At 41.2% G+C, this 16,293-nt stretch overlaps 1 protein-coding gene across 6 annotated transcripts in view; it reads left to right on the forward strand.

Annotated features, from left to right (window-relative positions):
- The window catches only part of LOC112151573 (dnaJ homolog subfamily C member 13), a 49,513-nt gene that overhangs the window by 31,220 nt on the left and 2,000 nt on the right, over nucleotides 1-16,293 (forward strand). For 5 of the 6 annotated variants that reach the window (XM_036217330.1, XM_024280565.2, XM_024280566.2 and 2 more), the window contains 34 exons: nucleotides 53-135; nucleotides 1,223-1,376; nucleotides 1,452-1,555; nucleotides 1,640-1,799; nucleotides 1,877-1,939; nucleotides 2,012-2,113; nucleotides 2,274-2,378; nucleotides 3,809-4,011; nucleotides 4,087-4,171; nucleotides 4,244-4,398; nucleotides 4,462-4,507; nucleotides 4,586-4,740; nucleotides 6,367-6,568; nucleotides 6,650-6,765; nucleotides 6,841-6,919; nucleotides 6,998-7,133; nucleotides 7,205-7,389; nucleotides 7,460-7,534; nucleotides 7,612-7,731; nucleotides 9,095-9,490; nucleotides 9,560-9,673; nucleotides 9,742-9,858; nucleotides 11,512-11,689; nucleotides 11,758-11,849; nucleotides 11,917-12,016; nucleotides 13,463-13,537; nucleotides 13,620-13,732; nucleotides 13,809-13,978; nucleotides 14,051-14,093; nucleotides 14,166-14,339; nucleotides 14,414-14,593; nucleotides 14,908-15,048; nucleotides 15,117-15,260; nucleotides 15,340-15,439. In XM_036217330.1, the coding sequence (XP_036073223.1) occupies nucleotides 53-135; nucleotides 1,223-1,376; nucleotides 1,452-1,555; nucleotides 1,640-1,799; nucleotides 1,877-1,939; nucleotides 2,012-2,113; nucleotides 2,274-2,378; nucleotides 3,809-4,011; nucleotides 4,087-4,171; nucleotides 4,244-4,398; nucleotides 4,462-4,507; nucleotides 4,586-4,740; nucleotides 6,367-6,568; nucleotides 6,650-6,765; nucleotides 6,841-6,919; nucleotides 6,998-7,133; nucleotides 7,205-7,389; nucleotides 7,460-7,534; nucleotides 7,612-7,731; nucleotides 9,095-9,490; nucleotides 9,560-9,673; nucleotides 9,742-9,858; nucleotides 11,512-11,689; nucleotides 11,758-11,849; nucleotides 11,917-12,016; nucleotides 13,463-13,537; nucleotides 13,620-13,732; nucleotides 13,809-13,978; nucleotides 14,051-14,093; nucleotides 14,166-14,339; nucleotides 14,414-14,593; nucleotides 14,908-15,048; nucleotides 15,117-15,260; nucleotides 15,340-15,439 (4,465 nt within the window). Of the gene's footprint in view, nucleotides 1-52; nucleotides 136-1,222; nucleotides 1,377-1,451; nucleotides 1,556-1,639; nucleotides 1,800-1,876; nucleotides 1,940-2,011; nucleotides 2,114-2,273; nucleotides 2,379-3,808; nucleotides 4,012-4,086; nucleotides 4,172-4,243; nucleotides 4,399-4,461; nucleotides 4,508-4,585; nucleotides 4,741-6,366; nucleotides 6,569-6,649; nucleotides 6,766-6,840; nucleotides 6,920-6,997; nucleotides 7,134-7,204; nucleotides 7,390-7,459; nucleotides 7,535-7,611; nucleotides 7,732-9,094; nucleotides 9,491-9,559; nucleotides 9,674-9,741; nucleotides 9,859-11,511; nucleotides 11,690-11,757; nucleotides 11,850-11,916; nucleotides 12,017-13,462; nucleotides 13,538-13,619; nucleotides 13,733-13,808; nucleotides 13,979-14,050; nucleotides 14,094-14,165; nucleotides 14,340-14,413; nucleotides 14,594-14,907; nucleotides 15,049-15,116; nucleotides 15,261-15,339; nucleotides 15,440-15,646; nucleotides 15,752-16,293 lie in introns of all 6 variants that reach the window. The other variant, XM_024280567.2, reaches the window with a different exon arrangement.

The raw sequence follows: 16,293 nt of genomic DNA on the forward strand, positions 1-16,293 counted from the left end.
AAAAGATGGACAAATGGTGCCCAAAAGGACTGTCTTTCTCTCTGGATTTTAGAATCCAAACCAGAAACCTGTGATCCTGAGAAAGAGACGACAAAGAATCAAGATTGAAGCAAACTGGGAACTTTTCTACTACAGGTAATAATGTTCTACCAGTTTTTGTTGACAAGATGTCAAAAATGATCGTATAAGTTGTAGGTTTGTCCCAATGCAATCACGTGATTGAAAAATCAGCCTGGTTGATGACTGATCAGTATCTGTTCTTGTTCCCCGATCAAAACCTGATAATTAATTTATTCTCATTATGATCAATGCTTTATATTTTTAGCTTATTGTTCCGGAGAACTACTCAATTAGGAGTCAGTATGTCATGAACAGATCAGGTTTTTGCCGTAAAACGCAAGAGAATACGGCAACGGTTCAAGCAGGAGGCTAACAAAAACTGTTCGGTCAAGCTAGCCGGATGTTAACAGACTTCCGAGATCAATAACTTTTAAAAAACGCTTTAAATGGACAGTTAGTTTTTCTTAACACAAAACAGTCATTTCAACAGAAAAATATCAGGATTGGTTATTTTTAATGAATTCTTCGTCCTGCTGCGAGACGGCTGCATTGCTAATCGTGCTAACCGCTAGCTGATTTAACTACTTAAGACCCGAGCTGTCCTTTGATGTGCCTGTTTTTATTTCCTCTGAGAGAGAGAGTTAGGAGAATTAACAACTGTGGTAATAAAACAAAAATGTCTTGAGAAATAAAAAAAATAATCCCATAATCTTAAAAAATAAATAAGAATAAATAGTTCTAATGATATCAGCTCGCCATGCATTCTCATCATATTTATGCTACTACAAAGTAATAAAAAGTTTTTAAGAGTTTTAAATAAAGATATGAATCACATTTGGTTAAAATGTTAATCAGTTCTCAAGATATTAAAACTAAAGTCACTAATATTTCTCATATGACTAATTATCACCTATATTTTACAAAATAACAGTTGTTTTTTAGATAATTATTATTTAAGCTACTTCACGGAAATCCTTTATTAAAGTATAATAAAATTAAATAAAATAGGGAAAAGCTTGAATCTTTTTATTAAATGTGTTCATTTTTAAAATGTGTTACAAAAGCGTCAGATCGGGACATCCCTAATAAGTAGGATGTGTTTAACTCCTGCCAGTATGAGAGTATTTCCTCCTTAAATTCTGTTTATTGTTCCTGACGGAAGATTCCAGCTCGACCACGCACGCTCCAACCTCATCTGGAACCTTAAAACCAGGGAGGAGCTGAGGGACGCTCTGGAAGGGGAAATGCGAGCTTTCGGTGTCGACCGCGAGCTCGGAAACGCCACAGTTATCTCCTGGAACCACCAGGAGTTTGAGGTGAGTGGTCCTCACGTCTGCTGCATGTGAGGAGCAAACTGCAGTGAAACCCACCCGTCATTGTGTCCTTCACAGGTGAAATACGAGTGCCTTTCAGACGAGATCAAAATCGGGGATTACTATTTGCGTCTGCTACTGGAGGAAGACGAAAACGAAGAGTCCAACGCCATCAAGAGATCGTAAGAGCTCAAATCCGCCACAGTGTTGATTTACCAGTAATACACAGTCCAACAACGGATTCCGTTCTCCTCTTCTGCTGGTAGATACGAGTTCTTCAACGAGCTCTACCACCGCTTTCTGCTGACACCCAAAGTTACGATGAAGTGCCTGTGCCTGCAGGCGCTTGCGATAGTCTACGGCCGCTGTTTTGAGGAAATCGGCCCCTTCGCAGACACGAAGTACATCGTAGGGATGCTGGACCGGGTCGGTACACCACGTAAATCCTCCTGTTTGTCTGCCCGTCCAAAAGCTCTAACACTCGTTTAATTATTTTTGTTCAGTGTACAGATAAAGTGGAAAGGGACAGACTCATTCTGTTCCTGAACAAGCTCATTCTTAATAAGGTAAACCTTCATTCCACCTTAAAAACACACATTTTTACTTATTTTTTATAATTTTGGATTTTTTTTTTGTAGAAAAATGTGAAAGATGTGATGGATTCCAATGGCGTTCGCATCTTGGTGGACCTCCTTACTTTAGCCCATCTGCACACCAGCAGAGCCACCGTCCCTCTGCAGGTACAAACCCGACCCGTCCGTATGAATTCAATCAACATTAATCATCCACCAGATGGTAGAACTCTGCAGGAGCTCCGGGAAAACAAATTAGCTTAACGCTGACCTATATGTGAACATCCTGTAAGGAGCGAGTGTCTAAAGGAAGTCCTGATCTCCACAGAGCAACGTGCTGGAAGCAGCTCCAGACATGAAGCGGGAGAGCGAGAAGGAGTGGTACTTTGGAAACGCAGACAAAGAAAGGAGAGGACCTTTCAGCTTTGAAGAAGTACGTAAATATTTTCCAGAATTATGCGACTGTTTTCTCTGAGGATGGAGAAAAACATGTTTTCTATCATCAAGCAAAAGGAAAACTGCATCCTCCATCTCCTAAAATAGTTACTTTGTTGTTGTTGTTCTTCATTTGTATTTAAATCAATGTAAAACTTTTATTTTATGTTTAAAAAATTCAGTTTTAAACTGAAAAATTAAGAAAAGAATTCACCTCACCCCTTTGCCCCCTCTTCAGATCTGTACATGGCAAAAATATACATATTTTTTATATTTTCAAAATGGCAGCTTACAGTTGGTCTCCATAGCAACCACTTTATTTTTTGGTCGCCTGGGTATGACGAACACGTCAATGTAATTTTTAGACAAATCTGCAAAAGTATGTTTTTGGATTTCCTTAGCAACGGAGGTTTTTTTGCTAACAACACCCACATTTCTAATTTTTATGTCTTATGTTCTATTGTTTCGTTCAGGCTGAGCCAAGGATTCAGTTTAATTTCAATATTCCGGTCAAAAAGCATTACAGGTTTTGCTAGCTCGCTACGCTAACGGCGTTCAGAATCTTGAAACTTTATTTCTAAAATGTTTTTTCCCCAGTAGCGTTCCAATGATGAGTTAGGAAGCAATAGATCAAAATGTATAAAAGTTATTTTTAATTATTATTTTTTACTTTTTTATTCTTATGGTGGTCAAGAGTCACTAAAACTGGTTATGGTTGTAGACTTAACCTGGTGGCATTTTGACACTTTGTCTCAAAATGGCCACCAAGTTGTAGAATTTGTGTCCATCCCATAATAATTTTGAAAATTCCTTTGGATAAAAAATGTTTAAACAGAAAAATACAACAATTTAAGAAAAAATAAATAAAGCTCACTCTCCCCCTCTGCACATGGCAAGTTAATGGAAAATTTGTTTTTTTTTAAAAACTGAAAGAAGAAAGACTGAATGTCGCTTTTATCTCCATAGCAACCATTTTAGTTTTTGGTTACATGAATGCGACAAGTGCGTCAATGTAATTTTTAGACAAATCTGCAAAAGTATGTTTTTGGATTTCCTTAGCAACTGAGATTTTTTGTTAAATCCACCCATGTTCATAATATGTTTACGTCGTATTGGTTTGTTCAGTTTGAGCCAACGGTTCAATTTATTTACAATATTACGCTAAAAAATGTGAATGCATTACAGGTGCGACGCTTTTGCTAGCTTACTGACATTCAGAATTTTTTGAATCATTTATTTTTTTTGACAAATTTGGCCTGCTGTGATGTCATCATTTTTTATTTTTTTTACTATGTAAAAAATAAATTTTCACCGGGTACTTGGGTGCATGAGTTTCTGCGTGTGTATACAGGTTGCAGGACATTTCTTTGTAAAATATATATATATTATATTTATCATGGACTTTTTTTCCTCCTTAAATCCATCCAGATGCAGGAATTTTGGAACACAGGCGTCCTCACCGCCAAAACTCGCTGCTGGGCTCAAGGAATGGACGGTTGGCGCCCCCTACAGGCCATCCCTCAGCTGAAGTGGTGCCTGTTGGCCACCGGACAGGCAGTGATGAACGAGTCCGACCTGGCAACGCTGATCCTCAACATGCTCATCACCATGTGCTCCTACTACCCCAGCAGGTGGGGCGCCCCGCTCTGTTCGCTCAAACTCCTACGGCGTGTTTTCTCTAGATTCAACGTACGTTTTGTCTCCAGGGACCAAGACAACGCCATCATCCGACCTCTACCGAAGATCAAGAGGATGATCAGTGACAACGCGTGTCTCCCACACATCGTTCAGGTAACACTAGTTTGGTTGATTAGATAAAAGTTTTACTGCTGATTTTAACGTTCTGTTGTTGTCGGCTTCCAGCTGCTGTTGACCTTTGACCCCATCCTGGTGGAAAAGGTTGCAAACCTTCTGTACTTGGTGATGCAGGACAACCCCAACCTGCAGCGCCTCTATCTGACGGGGATCTTCTTCTTCATCATGATGTACACCGGCTCAAACGTTCTCCCTGTGGCGAGGTAAGCCTCTCCTGCCCGGACACAAACATCACAGCTTGAATTTTAAACGTTGTTTAATTTTAGGTTCTTGAAGTACACTCACCTGAAGCAGGCCTTCAAATCGGAGGAGGTAAGGGTGGATCTGGATGTTTGTGAGGTCTTTAAAAACCCTGCGCTCTCCTCACCGTGGAAACGTTCTGCTCCGCAGGCGAAAGGTCAGGACATTGTGCAGCGGAGCGTCCTGGGTCCTGTCTTACCCGAGGCCATGGTCTGTTATCTGGAGAACTACGACCCCGAACGCTTCTCTGAGATATTCCTCGGGGAATTCGACACACCTGAAGCCATCTGGAGCAGTGAAATGAGGTAAAAAAATGTGTTTTTATGGAATACAACCATCGGCGACTGCAAGGACCAGATTGTTTTCGCAGTTGGAAACATTTCTACGTCTTTGAGTGAAAAAATCCATACACGTAATACCCACCGAAAATGAATTTTGTGGCATAGTGAACAAGCCCCACCCCCAGATGATGACATCACGGCAACAAAAAAAAAATAGACCGAAATTTGCTTATGGAGCCAAAAAAAATACATAAACCAAAACGCACGAGTTGAGGATATATCATTGTCATTTTGGAATTATTATATGATGGCAAAACGACCTACAGCTTGGCGGCCATTTTGTAGCGATGTGTGAAATTTGCTGATTTTCACATTTTTCCACAATATGGGAAACAACTTTTTTTTTTAATTTTGACTAAACTTCACAAACATGCCCTCAGCTTGAGTCTACAACCACCACAGAAGCCTCATTGACTTTTGACTTTGGGAAGAGGCCGCCATCTTGAATTTTCAAAAAAGGCACCTTTAGTACCAGCTACAGACAAAATCTTGTCCTTGGGTTTTTCTTCGATCATCTTGTAATTTCTCAAGAAAAATTGTGAACCTACTGTGAAAAAAAATGTTGGAATTCGAAGTTTTGAAATGTGAATAGTGTGTTCGTGACAAGGTTGCAACAGGTGCGATCTTAGCTAGCTCGCACATTTTTTAATCGGAATGTCTAATTCCGAACTAAAGAATATAACATACGAAAAGTTAAAATTGTGGGCGTGGTAACAAAAAAACGTAGCAAAGAAAACCTGCTGACTCGGCTAAAATACTAAATTTGGGAAAAAATGTCCGCTAATGAAACCAATGTGCACTTTTCGGGGATATCCGAAGGAACTTATTATGGGATGGCCACACAACCCACGGCTTGGCAGCCATTTTGTGGCAAAATCTGACACTTTACAATTTTCAAGTACGGGAAAATAAACTTTTTGTTTCACGCACGTTGCCAGCTTAAGTCTACAATGACTTTGTGGTACCGTCGACCTTTGACCTCGGAAAGAGGCCAACGTCTTGAATTTCCACAAAAGAAAAAAAAACACTTGAGTTGCAGCTACAATCAAAATGTCCTAACTTCTTCGGCATCATTGGGAACCAATTGTGAAAAAAAAAATTGTTTTTTAGTGAGTTCGCAAAAGTGGTGTTTTCCTAATACTCACACAGTTTTTAACAGAATATTGTGTAAATTTAATATATTGATCCCTGGCCAAAGCTGAAATGAATAATATTACATGGCATATGAATATATTAGGAATGTGGGCATGGTTAGCAACTAACCTCAGTTGCTAAGGAAATCCAAAAATTTACTTTTGCCGATTGTTATGAAACTGATATCAATCTGTTTGGTGACCCCAGGCGACCAAAACATAAAATGGTTGCTATGGAGATAAAACCAACAGAAAAGCCGCCATTTTGAAAAAAGTGTTTTTTTACATCAATTTGTCACATACAAATCAGATCAGCCTTACAAATGAGGCTGCTTAGCGAGTGAGTTTGGTTCAAAGATATGATTTTTTTAAAAATTATTTTCCAGTTGGAAATCATTTTAGTCATCACAATGTACCGGATTAGCCTCCTGATTTCATTTTTTGATCTACATTTCAGGCGGATGATGATAGAGAAGATCGCCGCCCATATTGCTGACTTCAGCCCCAGACTGCAGAGTAACACTAGAGCGCTTTACCAGTACTGCCCCATTCCCGTGATCAGCTTCCCTCAGCTGGACAACGAACTCTTCTGCAACATCTACTACCTCCGACATCTGTGCGACACCACCCGCTTCCCCAACTGGCCGATTCGAGATCCGGTAGGAGCTTTTTGCTCCTCTTTCTTCACTTTTTTGTTTCGTGTCCTATCTGTAGCTATGTTTACATTTTTAATTGAACAGGTGAAGCTGCTGAAAGACACTCTTGAAGCCTGGAAGAGAGAAGTAGAGAAGAAGCCTCCATCCATGTCCGTGGACGACGCCTACGAAGTCCTCAACCTCCCCAAAGGACAGGGCCAGTGAGTGCAAGAATTTCACTTTTTGAGCTTTTTTTTCCCCAAGTTTCACTACAGATAAACATTTCCTGTTTGCAGACATGAAGAAAGTAAGATCAGAAAAGCGTATTTCAGACTGGCGCAGAAGTACCATCCCGACAAGAATCCAGAGGGAAGGGTGTGTACGGCTACAACTGCTGAAATATCAGCCAGTGAGAGCTGAACATTTTAACTTTAGAAACGTTTATGTTTTCAGGACATGTTTGAGAAAGTGAACAAAGCCTACGAGTTCCTCTGCACCAAGTCTGCCCGAATCGTGGACGGCCCCGACCCGGAGAACATCATCCTCATCCTCAAAGCCCAGAGCATCCTGTTCAACCTGCACAAAAAAGGTGAAAACTGCTTTTTCTCCTCGTCAAAGGAGTTTATGTGACTTTGCCAACGCTGTGGCTTCCACCCACAGAGCTGGAGCCGTACAAATATGCCGGCTACCCCATGCTCATCAAAACCATCACCATGGAGACGGAGGACGAGCAGCTGTTCTCCAAAACGTCGCCTCTGCTGCCGGCTGCTGCTGAACTGGCCTTCCACACTGTGAGCTGCTCGGCTCTGAACGCCGAAGAGCTGCGCCGCGAGAACGGCATCGAGGTACGGCACTGCGACGTCCGCTTTCATCTTCACCGTTCGTCCTCATTTCAATAAATAATTGTTTCCTCAGATCTTGTTGGAGGCGCTTTCTCGCTGTGTTGCTGTTCTGACGGCGTCCAGTAAACCAGAGGACATGGCGGTGCAGGTAAATCACCTCGAACGGTGCATTTCCTCTCAGATTCTATGACTTGTTGGGGTAACTTTGAAGCCGTTTTGCCACAGGTGTGCGGGCATACCTGTAGGTGCTACAGCGTGGCGGCCCAGTTTGAAGAGTGCAGAGAAAAGATCATCGAACAGCCCAACATCATCCGTGACCTCTGTCACATCCTGTACTACGGAAAGGTGAGAGTGACGCTTCGAAGTAATCCGTCTACTTTTGTGCATCTAAATGTTTTAATATTTTAAAAGGGATTCAGTCGAGACACAATTCGATTCACAGTTTTAAAGTCACAATTTTGATTTTTTTTTTCCTCAACACAATGAATTAAAGGTAATTTAAGGCCAAGTACGTTTTTTTTTTTTTTTTTNNNCAGAAAAAAAGACAGAGAAGGCTAAAGAGGATTAATAAAAAAAACACGGCTCCCATGAAGGCGTCAGAAGGGAAACGGTCACAAAGCTGCATCGTCACCCATGACTATTGTCACGGTAGATTGGTCAAAGTTGCGGTGAAAAGGTAAAGTTAAAGGGTGAGGAGCAAATCTCGGGTTTGCATGAATTTGCGTTAATAGTTGTGGAAAGTTGCGAAATCCTGGACGATTTGACTTATGTGAAGCTTTTAAATACAAAGGAGCTGCAAGAATTTCCAACAGGGGGAGCGCAGCTAAAGAGCACGCCATCCTGTCTGTCATGCACACACACCCAGGTGTGCACACAGTCACAGGCACGTGTACACACACTTACAGGTGCGCCCACACACTAAAAAGGCGCTCACAGACATGCATACACTCACAGGTGCGCCCACACAGACTCACAGGTGTGCACACAGTCACAGGTGCGCCCTTACTGACATGCGCCCACACGCTCACAGGTGTGGTTACACGATCACAGGTGTGGTTACACGATCACAGGTGTGGTTACACGCTCACAGGTGTGGTTACACGCTCACAGGTGTGGTTACACGCTCACGGGTCTGCGGACACACTCACAGGTGCGCCCTTACTGACATGCGCCCACACGCTCACAGGTGTGGTTACACGATCACAGGTGTGGTTACACGCTCACAGGTGTGGTTACACGCTCACGGGTCTGCGGACACATTCACAGGTGCACCCACACACACTCAGAGGTGTGCGCACACAATCTAATCTGTTAATGGCTGACACCCTCATAGCTTTTTTGTGTATCTTATAGCGCGATAATGCTGTATAAAGCTGGATATGATCAAATCAAAAATTATCAAATGAAGCGGAAACGTTTGAAAGGTTTAATTTGCTTGTATACATACTGTATGTCCTTTCTTTAATTGCTTGTAATTGCTCTTGCTTTTAATTAAGTTAGAGCGTTGGATTTCTAATATTAACAATATTTCTAATCAAATTATTTGATTTAAATGTGCTCCCATCATTTTTTGTATTTGTAAAGTTGGCTTTAATTTAATATTTTTGTTTCTTTGAAGAGGTCAAATTTAGTCTTTAAGTCGTCTGAACCATAATTTGATCAAATGAAAAATCGTATATACTTGTAATATATATTTCCTTCCTCCCAGACTCTCCCAAAGACCGCCGCTCTGGCGGTTCAGTGCGTCAGCTCCTTTGCGGTGGACTTCTTCCTGCAGACTCATCTCTACCACGCCGGCGTGCTTTGGCACCTTCTGGTCTACCTGTTCGGCTACGACTACACCCTGGAGGAGAGCGGCGTTCAGGCCAACCAGGACACCAACCAGCAGGAAGTGGCCAACAACCTGGCCAAGCTCAGCCTGGTGGCTCTCAGCCGCCTCGGAGGCTTCGCGCCGACGCCCCCCACGCCAGACGGCAGCAATCCAGTTTCAGAGACCAACGGCGTCGAGGGCACCCCACCCGAGAACCCCACCATCCGCAAGAGCCTAGCCGCCATGCTCACGCCGTACATCTCCAGGAAGCTGGGAACGGGAACTCCCGCTGAGGTTGTTCGGACTCAAAGACCTCAGTTCTCCAAAGAAAACCGTCTCTGATGATCATTTCTGTCCGTTCAGGTCTTGAAGCTGCTGAACAGCAACTCTGAAAACCCCTACCTGATCTGGAACAACGGAACCCGAGCCGAGCTGCTGGAGTTCCTGGAGGCCCAACAGGAGGGGAACATCAAGAGGGTGAGGTGTGACTGTAAATGTGCATTTATAGTCCCGGATCGTCCTTCACGAGTCCTTCTCCTTCACAGGGAGAAAATGATAAAAGCTTCGGTGCAGAGTTCCTGTTCAGCGATCACAGCAAAGAGCTCATCGTGGGGGAGATCTTTGTGCGAGTTTACAACGAGCAGCCTACGTTCCCCCTAGAGGTCAGTCGGTCCGTCTTTGTGACTTAAAATATGAGCATTCTGGTTAGTGCTGTCATACAATTAATTTTTTTGTGCAATTATTGATTATTCTAATTTCATCTAAAATATTTTCACCTAATAATTGCTGTAAAAAGGTATTTTTATTTAAATTTGTGACTTTGTTTCAAAGTTAAAGATTATAATGCTCATCCTGGTGTTCATTATCAGACATGAACATAATTTATAGAAGCAAAAGATTTAAGAAAAAAAGAACTTGCTAAAATGTTTTATTAATTAATCACAATTAATGTTGTAATTTGACACCCCGAATTTTGTTCATTTATGCCAAGACAGCTACAAATATTAAGTTTTAGCTCATCATATTTTTGGGCTATAAGTCGTTGGAAAAAAAAGCATAGTAAAAAAGGAAAATACTATATAAATGTCAAACTTTAGGGAGACAAATACTACGCTTCTAAACAATACTGTCAAGCCCGGCGTAATGCTGCATTCACACTGATTCACGCTTTAAATTTGCAACATTCTGTCACATTCGATGGTCAACGCCTCTCCAAAAATGTGTTTGTAAACTAGACACTCCTGTTGCATGTGGGAGGAGCTACCGTTAAAAGTTTTTAGCATATGGTGATACGATGTTTGTGTAACAATACTATAAACCGTACCAGACAATACATCACTATTTTTTAATTATGACTTAAGAATTATCTGAGTTTTAATACTTTATAATTTGTAAAATACATGTTATTTAAGGATCAGAACATTAAAGGGTAACCAAACAAGGAAGTTGGAGGCTGACTCCGCCCACAGCCGAAATGCGAAGATCCAGTCGGAGGGGTGGGGCTTGGGGGGCAGGACTGTTATCATTACTGGAGCTGCAGATCATGACGTGGGACTTCTGAAATGACGTAAATGGTTTGACCAATCACGAAATTCAACTGTAATACCTCGTTTCAACCTGCGGGGGGCAGCACATGAACGGATATTTTCAAGAATTAAACAAGTTTATTTTAATTAGTCAAATATTTGACAATGACCAACAGAAAGCACCTTAAAAGCCCCATGTATATAAATCAACAGTTGATTTAGGGGTTGGTTACTTTAAGCAATTCAACTGTATCTCATAAACAAGTTGCTTTTAACCAAACAAATTCATGGTGCTTTTATTTTGATAATTTAGGTCATATTTAAGTGGAAAACAAAAGTAAGACTGAACTATATGTTTGCTTTTAAATAATTATTTAACTGTCGCCTTGGCCTTATAAATATCGTCGAATAAATTATCGCAATATTTCACTAAATTGATATTTTCTTGCACTTATATTATCGGTACATGGATTTCTGCATTAGTACGAGGAAGGAAAAAAAATAAAAAACAAGAATAATAATACAAGAAAATATAATATAGTTCAAAATTTTATGTTTGTTTTGGACGGTGCTTCTTCTGTTACTGTCAGTAGTAAATACTGATATACTGGTGCCCTCTAGTGGTTGTTGGTGGGAAAATAACAAATAAATGAGCCAATTGAGTTTTCAAAAATCACACATTAGTGGCACCTAAGTATGAATTTTGAACTATGCTAAAAAGCATCACTTGTACTCCAAAAAATATGTTAATAAGCATAAATAAATATGTGAATTTGTGTCTGTATTTAGTATCCCAAAGCGTTTGCTGCCAGCTTGCTGGACTACGTGGGCTCCCAGGCCCAGTACCTCCACACTCTGCTAGCCATGAGTCACAGCAACAAGGTGGAGTCCCAGCAGCACGCGGAGAGGCTTCGCTTCGCTGAGATGGCTTTAGAAGCTCTCCGCAACGTTATCAAGAACAACCCAGGTAAGAGCGACGACATCAGAGCGCGGAGCTCCTCAGAGGAATCCTGTTACATCTCTTTCTACGCTCAGGTTCAGAGACGGAGTGCATCGGACATTTCAAGCTTCTCTTCTCGTTGCTGCGCGTTCACGGAGCTGGCAGAGTGCAGCAGCTGGTTCTGGAGGTACGTCTTTGAGTCCTCTCGTCTGTAAACCCCAGCGGGTTGTAATGGTTGTGGTGTTTTTGTTAAGGTCGTCAGTACGGTGACGTCGAACCAGGAATGTGTCAGCAACATTGCAGAGTCCATGGTGTTGTCCAACCTGTTGCTGCTGCTGCATTCCCTTCCTTCCAGTAAGAAACTTCACCGTTTAATCGTCTGTTTAAAGCACAAGGCCCGGGGGCCGAATCCGGCCCTCTGGGTAATTATATGCGGCCCTCCAGATCATTTTATTGTTATTAATGTTCATTTCTCATTTCTAACTTGTATGATTTTGACAAAATATATGTTTATGGAGAGTAAAATATTAAAAGTTATTTAAGGTTTAAGTTAATTTATTCTGGAATAATATTCCTGTCTTTTTATTATTCATAATTATGTAAAAAAGTTAGTTTTAAAGTTTGGTATTCTGCTAGCTTTTTGGATTATTTTGGCATTTACTGAGATTTTTTTTGCTCTTTTGTAGTTTAGCTAATATTTCAGCTACATTCTAGCTTTTTTGGCTGATTTATTTTTTTTTTCAATTTTTTGGGCTATTTTGAAGTTAAGCTAATATTAAAGCAAAATGCTTAAAGCAAAATGCTAGCTGTTTTGGCTAATCTAGGCTTTTTTCCACTTTTTTAGGATATTTTGGAGTTAGACTGTTATTTACATGCTAGCTGTTTTGGCTAATTTAGGCTTTTTTTCAAATATTTAGGCTATTTTGAAGTCAAGCTACTATTTCAGCCTTTAAGCTTGGTGTTTTGGCTAATTTAGGATGTTTTCCGCTTTTTTTAGGATATTTTGGAGTTAGGCTAATATTTACTCGTTAGCTGTTTTGGCTAGCTTAGGCTTTTTTCTGGTTTTATAGGATATTTTGGAGTTAGACTGTTATTTAAATGCTAGCTGTTTTGGCTAATTTAGGCAGTTTTTCAACTTTTAAGGGCTATTTTGAAGTTAAATTAATATTTCAGCTATAAGCTAGCTGTTTTGGCTAACTTTGGCTATTTTTTTTAGAGTATTTTAGAGTTCGGCTAATATTCACACGCTAGCTGTTTTGGCTAGTTTAGGCTTTTTTCCTTTGTTTTAGGATATTTTGGAGTTAGACTGTTATTTACATGCTAATTGTTTTTGCTAATTTAGCCTTTTTTTCATTTTGGGGGGGTATTTTTGAGTTAGGCTAATATTTGCATGCTAGCTGTTTTGGCTAATTTTAGCTTTTTTCCATTTTTTTTTAGGGTATTTTGGAGTTAGGCTAATATTTACTCGTTAGCTATTTGGCTGAACTAGGTTTTTTTTTTGTTTGTTTTTTAGGCTAATTTGTCATTTATCTAATACTTTAGTTTGCTATCAGTTTCAGCGTTTTCAGCTATCAGCACTAGCATCCTCTGCGGCCAAATACAGCTTACAGCATTCACACTAGCATTATCACGGGTAATTTAGTAAATATTTATGTTAAAAAGTTACGTTTTTAAAGTTTTAAAAATTTACTTTTAGACTGTTCATCCTTAAGATGTGATGTGGATTTTGGCCCCCTGTGGGATTGAGTTTTACCCTCTTTCTTTCAATTGTATAGTTACTAACTTTGTTGCATCCTTTAGGCCGACAGTTGGTGTTGGAAACCCTCCACGCGCTCACGTCAAACACAAAAATTGTCAAAGAGGCTATGGCCAAAGGTCAGAGGCGGTGGTTTTCTTTTTTCCTTCTAAAAACTGAATGTTTCCATGAAAGCTTACGTGAGTTTTCCTGACCCCACAGGTGCTCTCATCTACTTACTGGACCTCTTCTGTAACTGCACACACCCTCAGGTTCGCACTCAAACCGCAGAACTCTTCTCCAAGATGACCTCAGACAAGCTGGTTGGACCAAAGGTCGGTCTGGACAAACTCATTTGTCTTGTTCGGTCTTCACTCTGCTCAACGTTTTCACCGTTCGCTCCCCGCTCAGGTGCGTCTGACACTAATGCGTTTCCTTCCGGGCGTTTTCATGGACGCTATGCGAGACAACGCGGAGGCGGCGGTTCATATTTTTGAAGGAACTCACGAGAACCCGGAGCTCATCTGGAATGACGGCTCCAGGGAAAAAGTGTCCACCACCGTGCGGGAGATGATGCTGGAGTACGTTTTACTTTGTGTTGTCTTTGGTTTGCCGGTTGTTCCTCGTTTAACTGTAGCTTTTGTTTTTTTTAGTCACTTTAAACAGCAGAAGGATAATCCTGATGTGAACTGGAAAGTAAGGATTGGAATTATTTTCTGGCTCCAGTTTTTGTTTTAGATGCATAAACGAGCGTTCTCGTGTGTTCAGTTACCGGATGACTTCACTGTGGCGTACGGAGCTGGGCAGGGCGAGCTGGAGGTGGGCGGAGTCTTCCTGCGCATCTTCATCGCTCAGCCCGGCTGGGTGCTACGCAAGCCGCGAGAGTTCCTGGTTTCTCTCCTCGAAACGTTGACCGAACTGCTGGAGAAAAACAACCCCAACGTGAGCTCCTTCAGCACGAAACTTTCAAAGGAGAACCACAACCTTTTCTCACTGACGTGTGGATCCCCCTGCAGGGTGAGGCCCTGGAGACGGTTACCACGGCAACCGTCTGCCTGTTCAGCACGCAGAGCCAGTTGGCTGACCAGGTTCCTCCTCTGGGTCACCTTCCTCGCATCATAGCGGCGCTCAACCACAAGAACAACGCCATCCCCAAGAGCTCCATCCGCGTCATCCACGTCTTATCAGACAACGAGGCAAGAAATCACATTTTTAGCTTTCAAGTTATTTAAGTTTTTTTTAGCTGATCTACATAAAAAATTCCGACCACTGTGTTATCGTTGTATTTTGTATAAAGGAGCCTAAGGGTTGTTCCTTCTGCTTCTTTCTTTTCAACCTTTTAAATCATCCATTATTTGTATTGACAACTGAGAAACAAAAAAACAAATATATATACGTCATTTTAAATGTGTTTCACTGTGAACATTTCAGTTATTTATGTCCAGTAAACATGTCAGAGACTTTTGAGCATATTTTCTTCTAAAACACAGACTAAAATTGTTTCCTACAGCTCTGCGTTCGCTCCATGGCGTCTCTGGAGACGATCGGTCCTCTGATGGCCGCCATGAAAGTCCGCGCAGACATGGCGGGCGTGGCCTGTGAAGCTCTTAACCGCATGTTTCAGAAGGAGCAGACGGATCTGGTGGCTCAGGTATTCTTTTATTTTTCTAACTAAATTTACTTTATTTTAAAAACATTCTGACAGAGTGATGTGAACAGGCTCTGAGAGTGGATTTAGTTCCGTACCTCCTGAAGTTACTGGAAGGAGTCGGTCTGGAGACGATAGAAAACCCTTCAGCCACTAAAGCCCAGATAGTTAAAGCTCTGAAGTCCATGACTCGCAGTCTGCAGTACGGAGAGCAGGTATGAGGACGTCCTTCAGACTAATATTATTTGATTCTAGGGTTGTTTGTGTCACTGGTTTCTAATTTATACTTTACAGGTGAACGAAATCCTTTCAAAGTCCTCAGTGTGGAGTGCCTTCAAAGACCAGAAACACGACCTTTTCATCTCAGATTCTCAGACAGCCGGCTACCTTACAGGTAATTTTTTAAATAACTAATTGAACGAGCAACTTGTTCAATTTTCTTACAAGGTAAGTATTATCTGTGGTGATCTGCTTTACCCCTTAAAAAAAAAAAACCTTGCTGATTCCTGACTTGACGCTCAAACCCAGCCACCCTCTTCCTGTCCTGTAACTTCCTGGTTCTTCCCTTCCTCTTTGTCTTCCACCTGCATTTCCTTCTTAGGGGTTTCCACTCCTTCTCTCCTGGCCGCCAGCAGCCCACTGCGAGGTGGGCTCTAGACTCCAGAACTGGGTCCTCACAGCCCTCCTCTCGCTTGCTCTGAAGCAGGTAGACTCCCACCTGGCTCCCGATTCATTTCCTGTTCGCCACCTATGCTTGTTTCATTCACACCTTTTCATCTAACAACTCTGAAAATGTCAGTTCCACCTCAGATCTGGTGTCTCTGAGTTTCAAAATAAAGCAACTAACATCTGAAAATCCTTAAAACTGTTCCCTGATTTGCAGCTTTTTAAATTCATGTTTTCTTCATTCTCCAGTAACTCATTGACATCATTCGTACTAATTTTCTTTGAAAATGTCCAAAACTTGAAAAGTCCTGTTAGGTATCATGTTTCTGGTGTAGTAACAACCCCCACCCAATAATAACGATGACATCACAGCAGCAAAAAAGTAAAAAAAAAATTGAGGTCATAATCTCTGAATGGGGCTCAACAATTTTCTTTAAATCCACCGACGACACCAAAACACTTTTGTCTGGGATATCCAAAGGAAGTTTGGAAATTATTATTGGATTGCCGCAAGATCTATGACTTGGCGGCCATTTTGTGTTACATTTGACGATTTTTAATATAAAAACATGTTTTGTTTGA

Source organism: Oryzias melastigma, linkage group LG20 (genome assembly GCF_002922805.2).
Source record: "Oryzias melastigma strain HK-1 linkage group LG20, ASM292280v2, whole genome shotgun sequence".
Taxonomy (NCBI): Eukaryota; Metazoa; Chordata; class Actinopteri; order Beloniformes; family Adrianichthyidae; genus Oryzias; species Oryzias melastigma.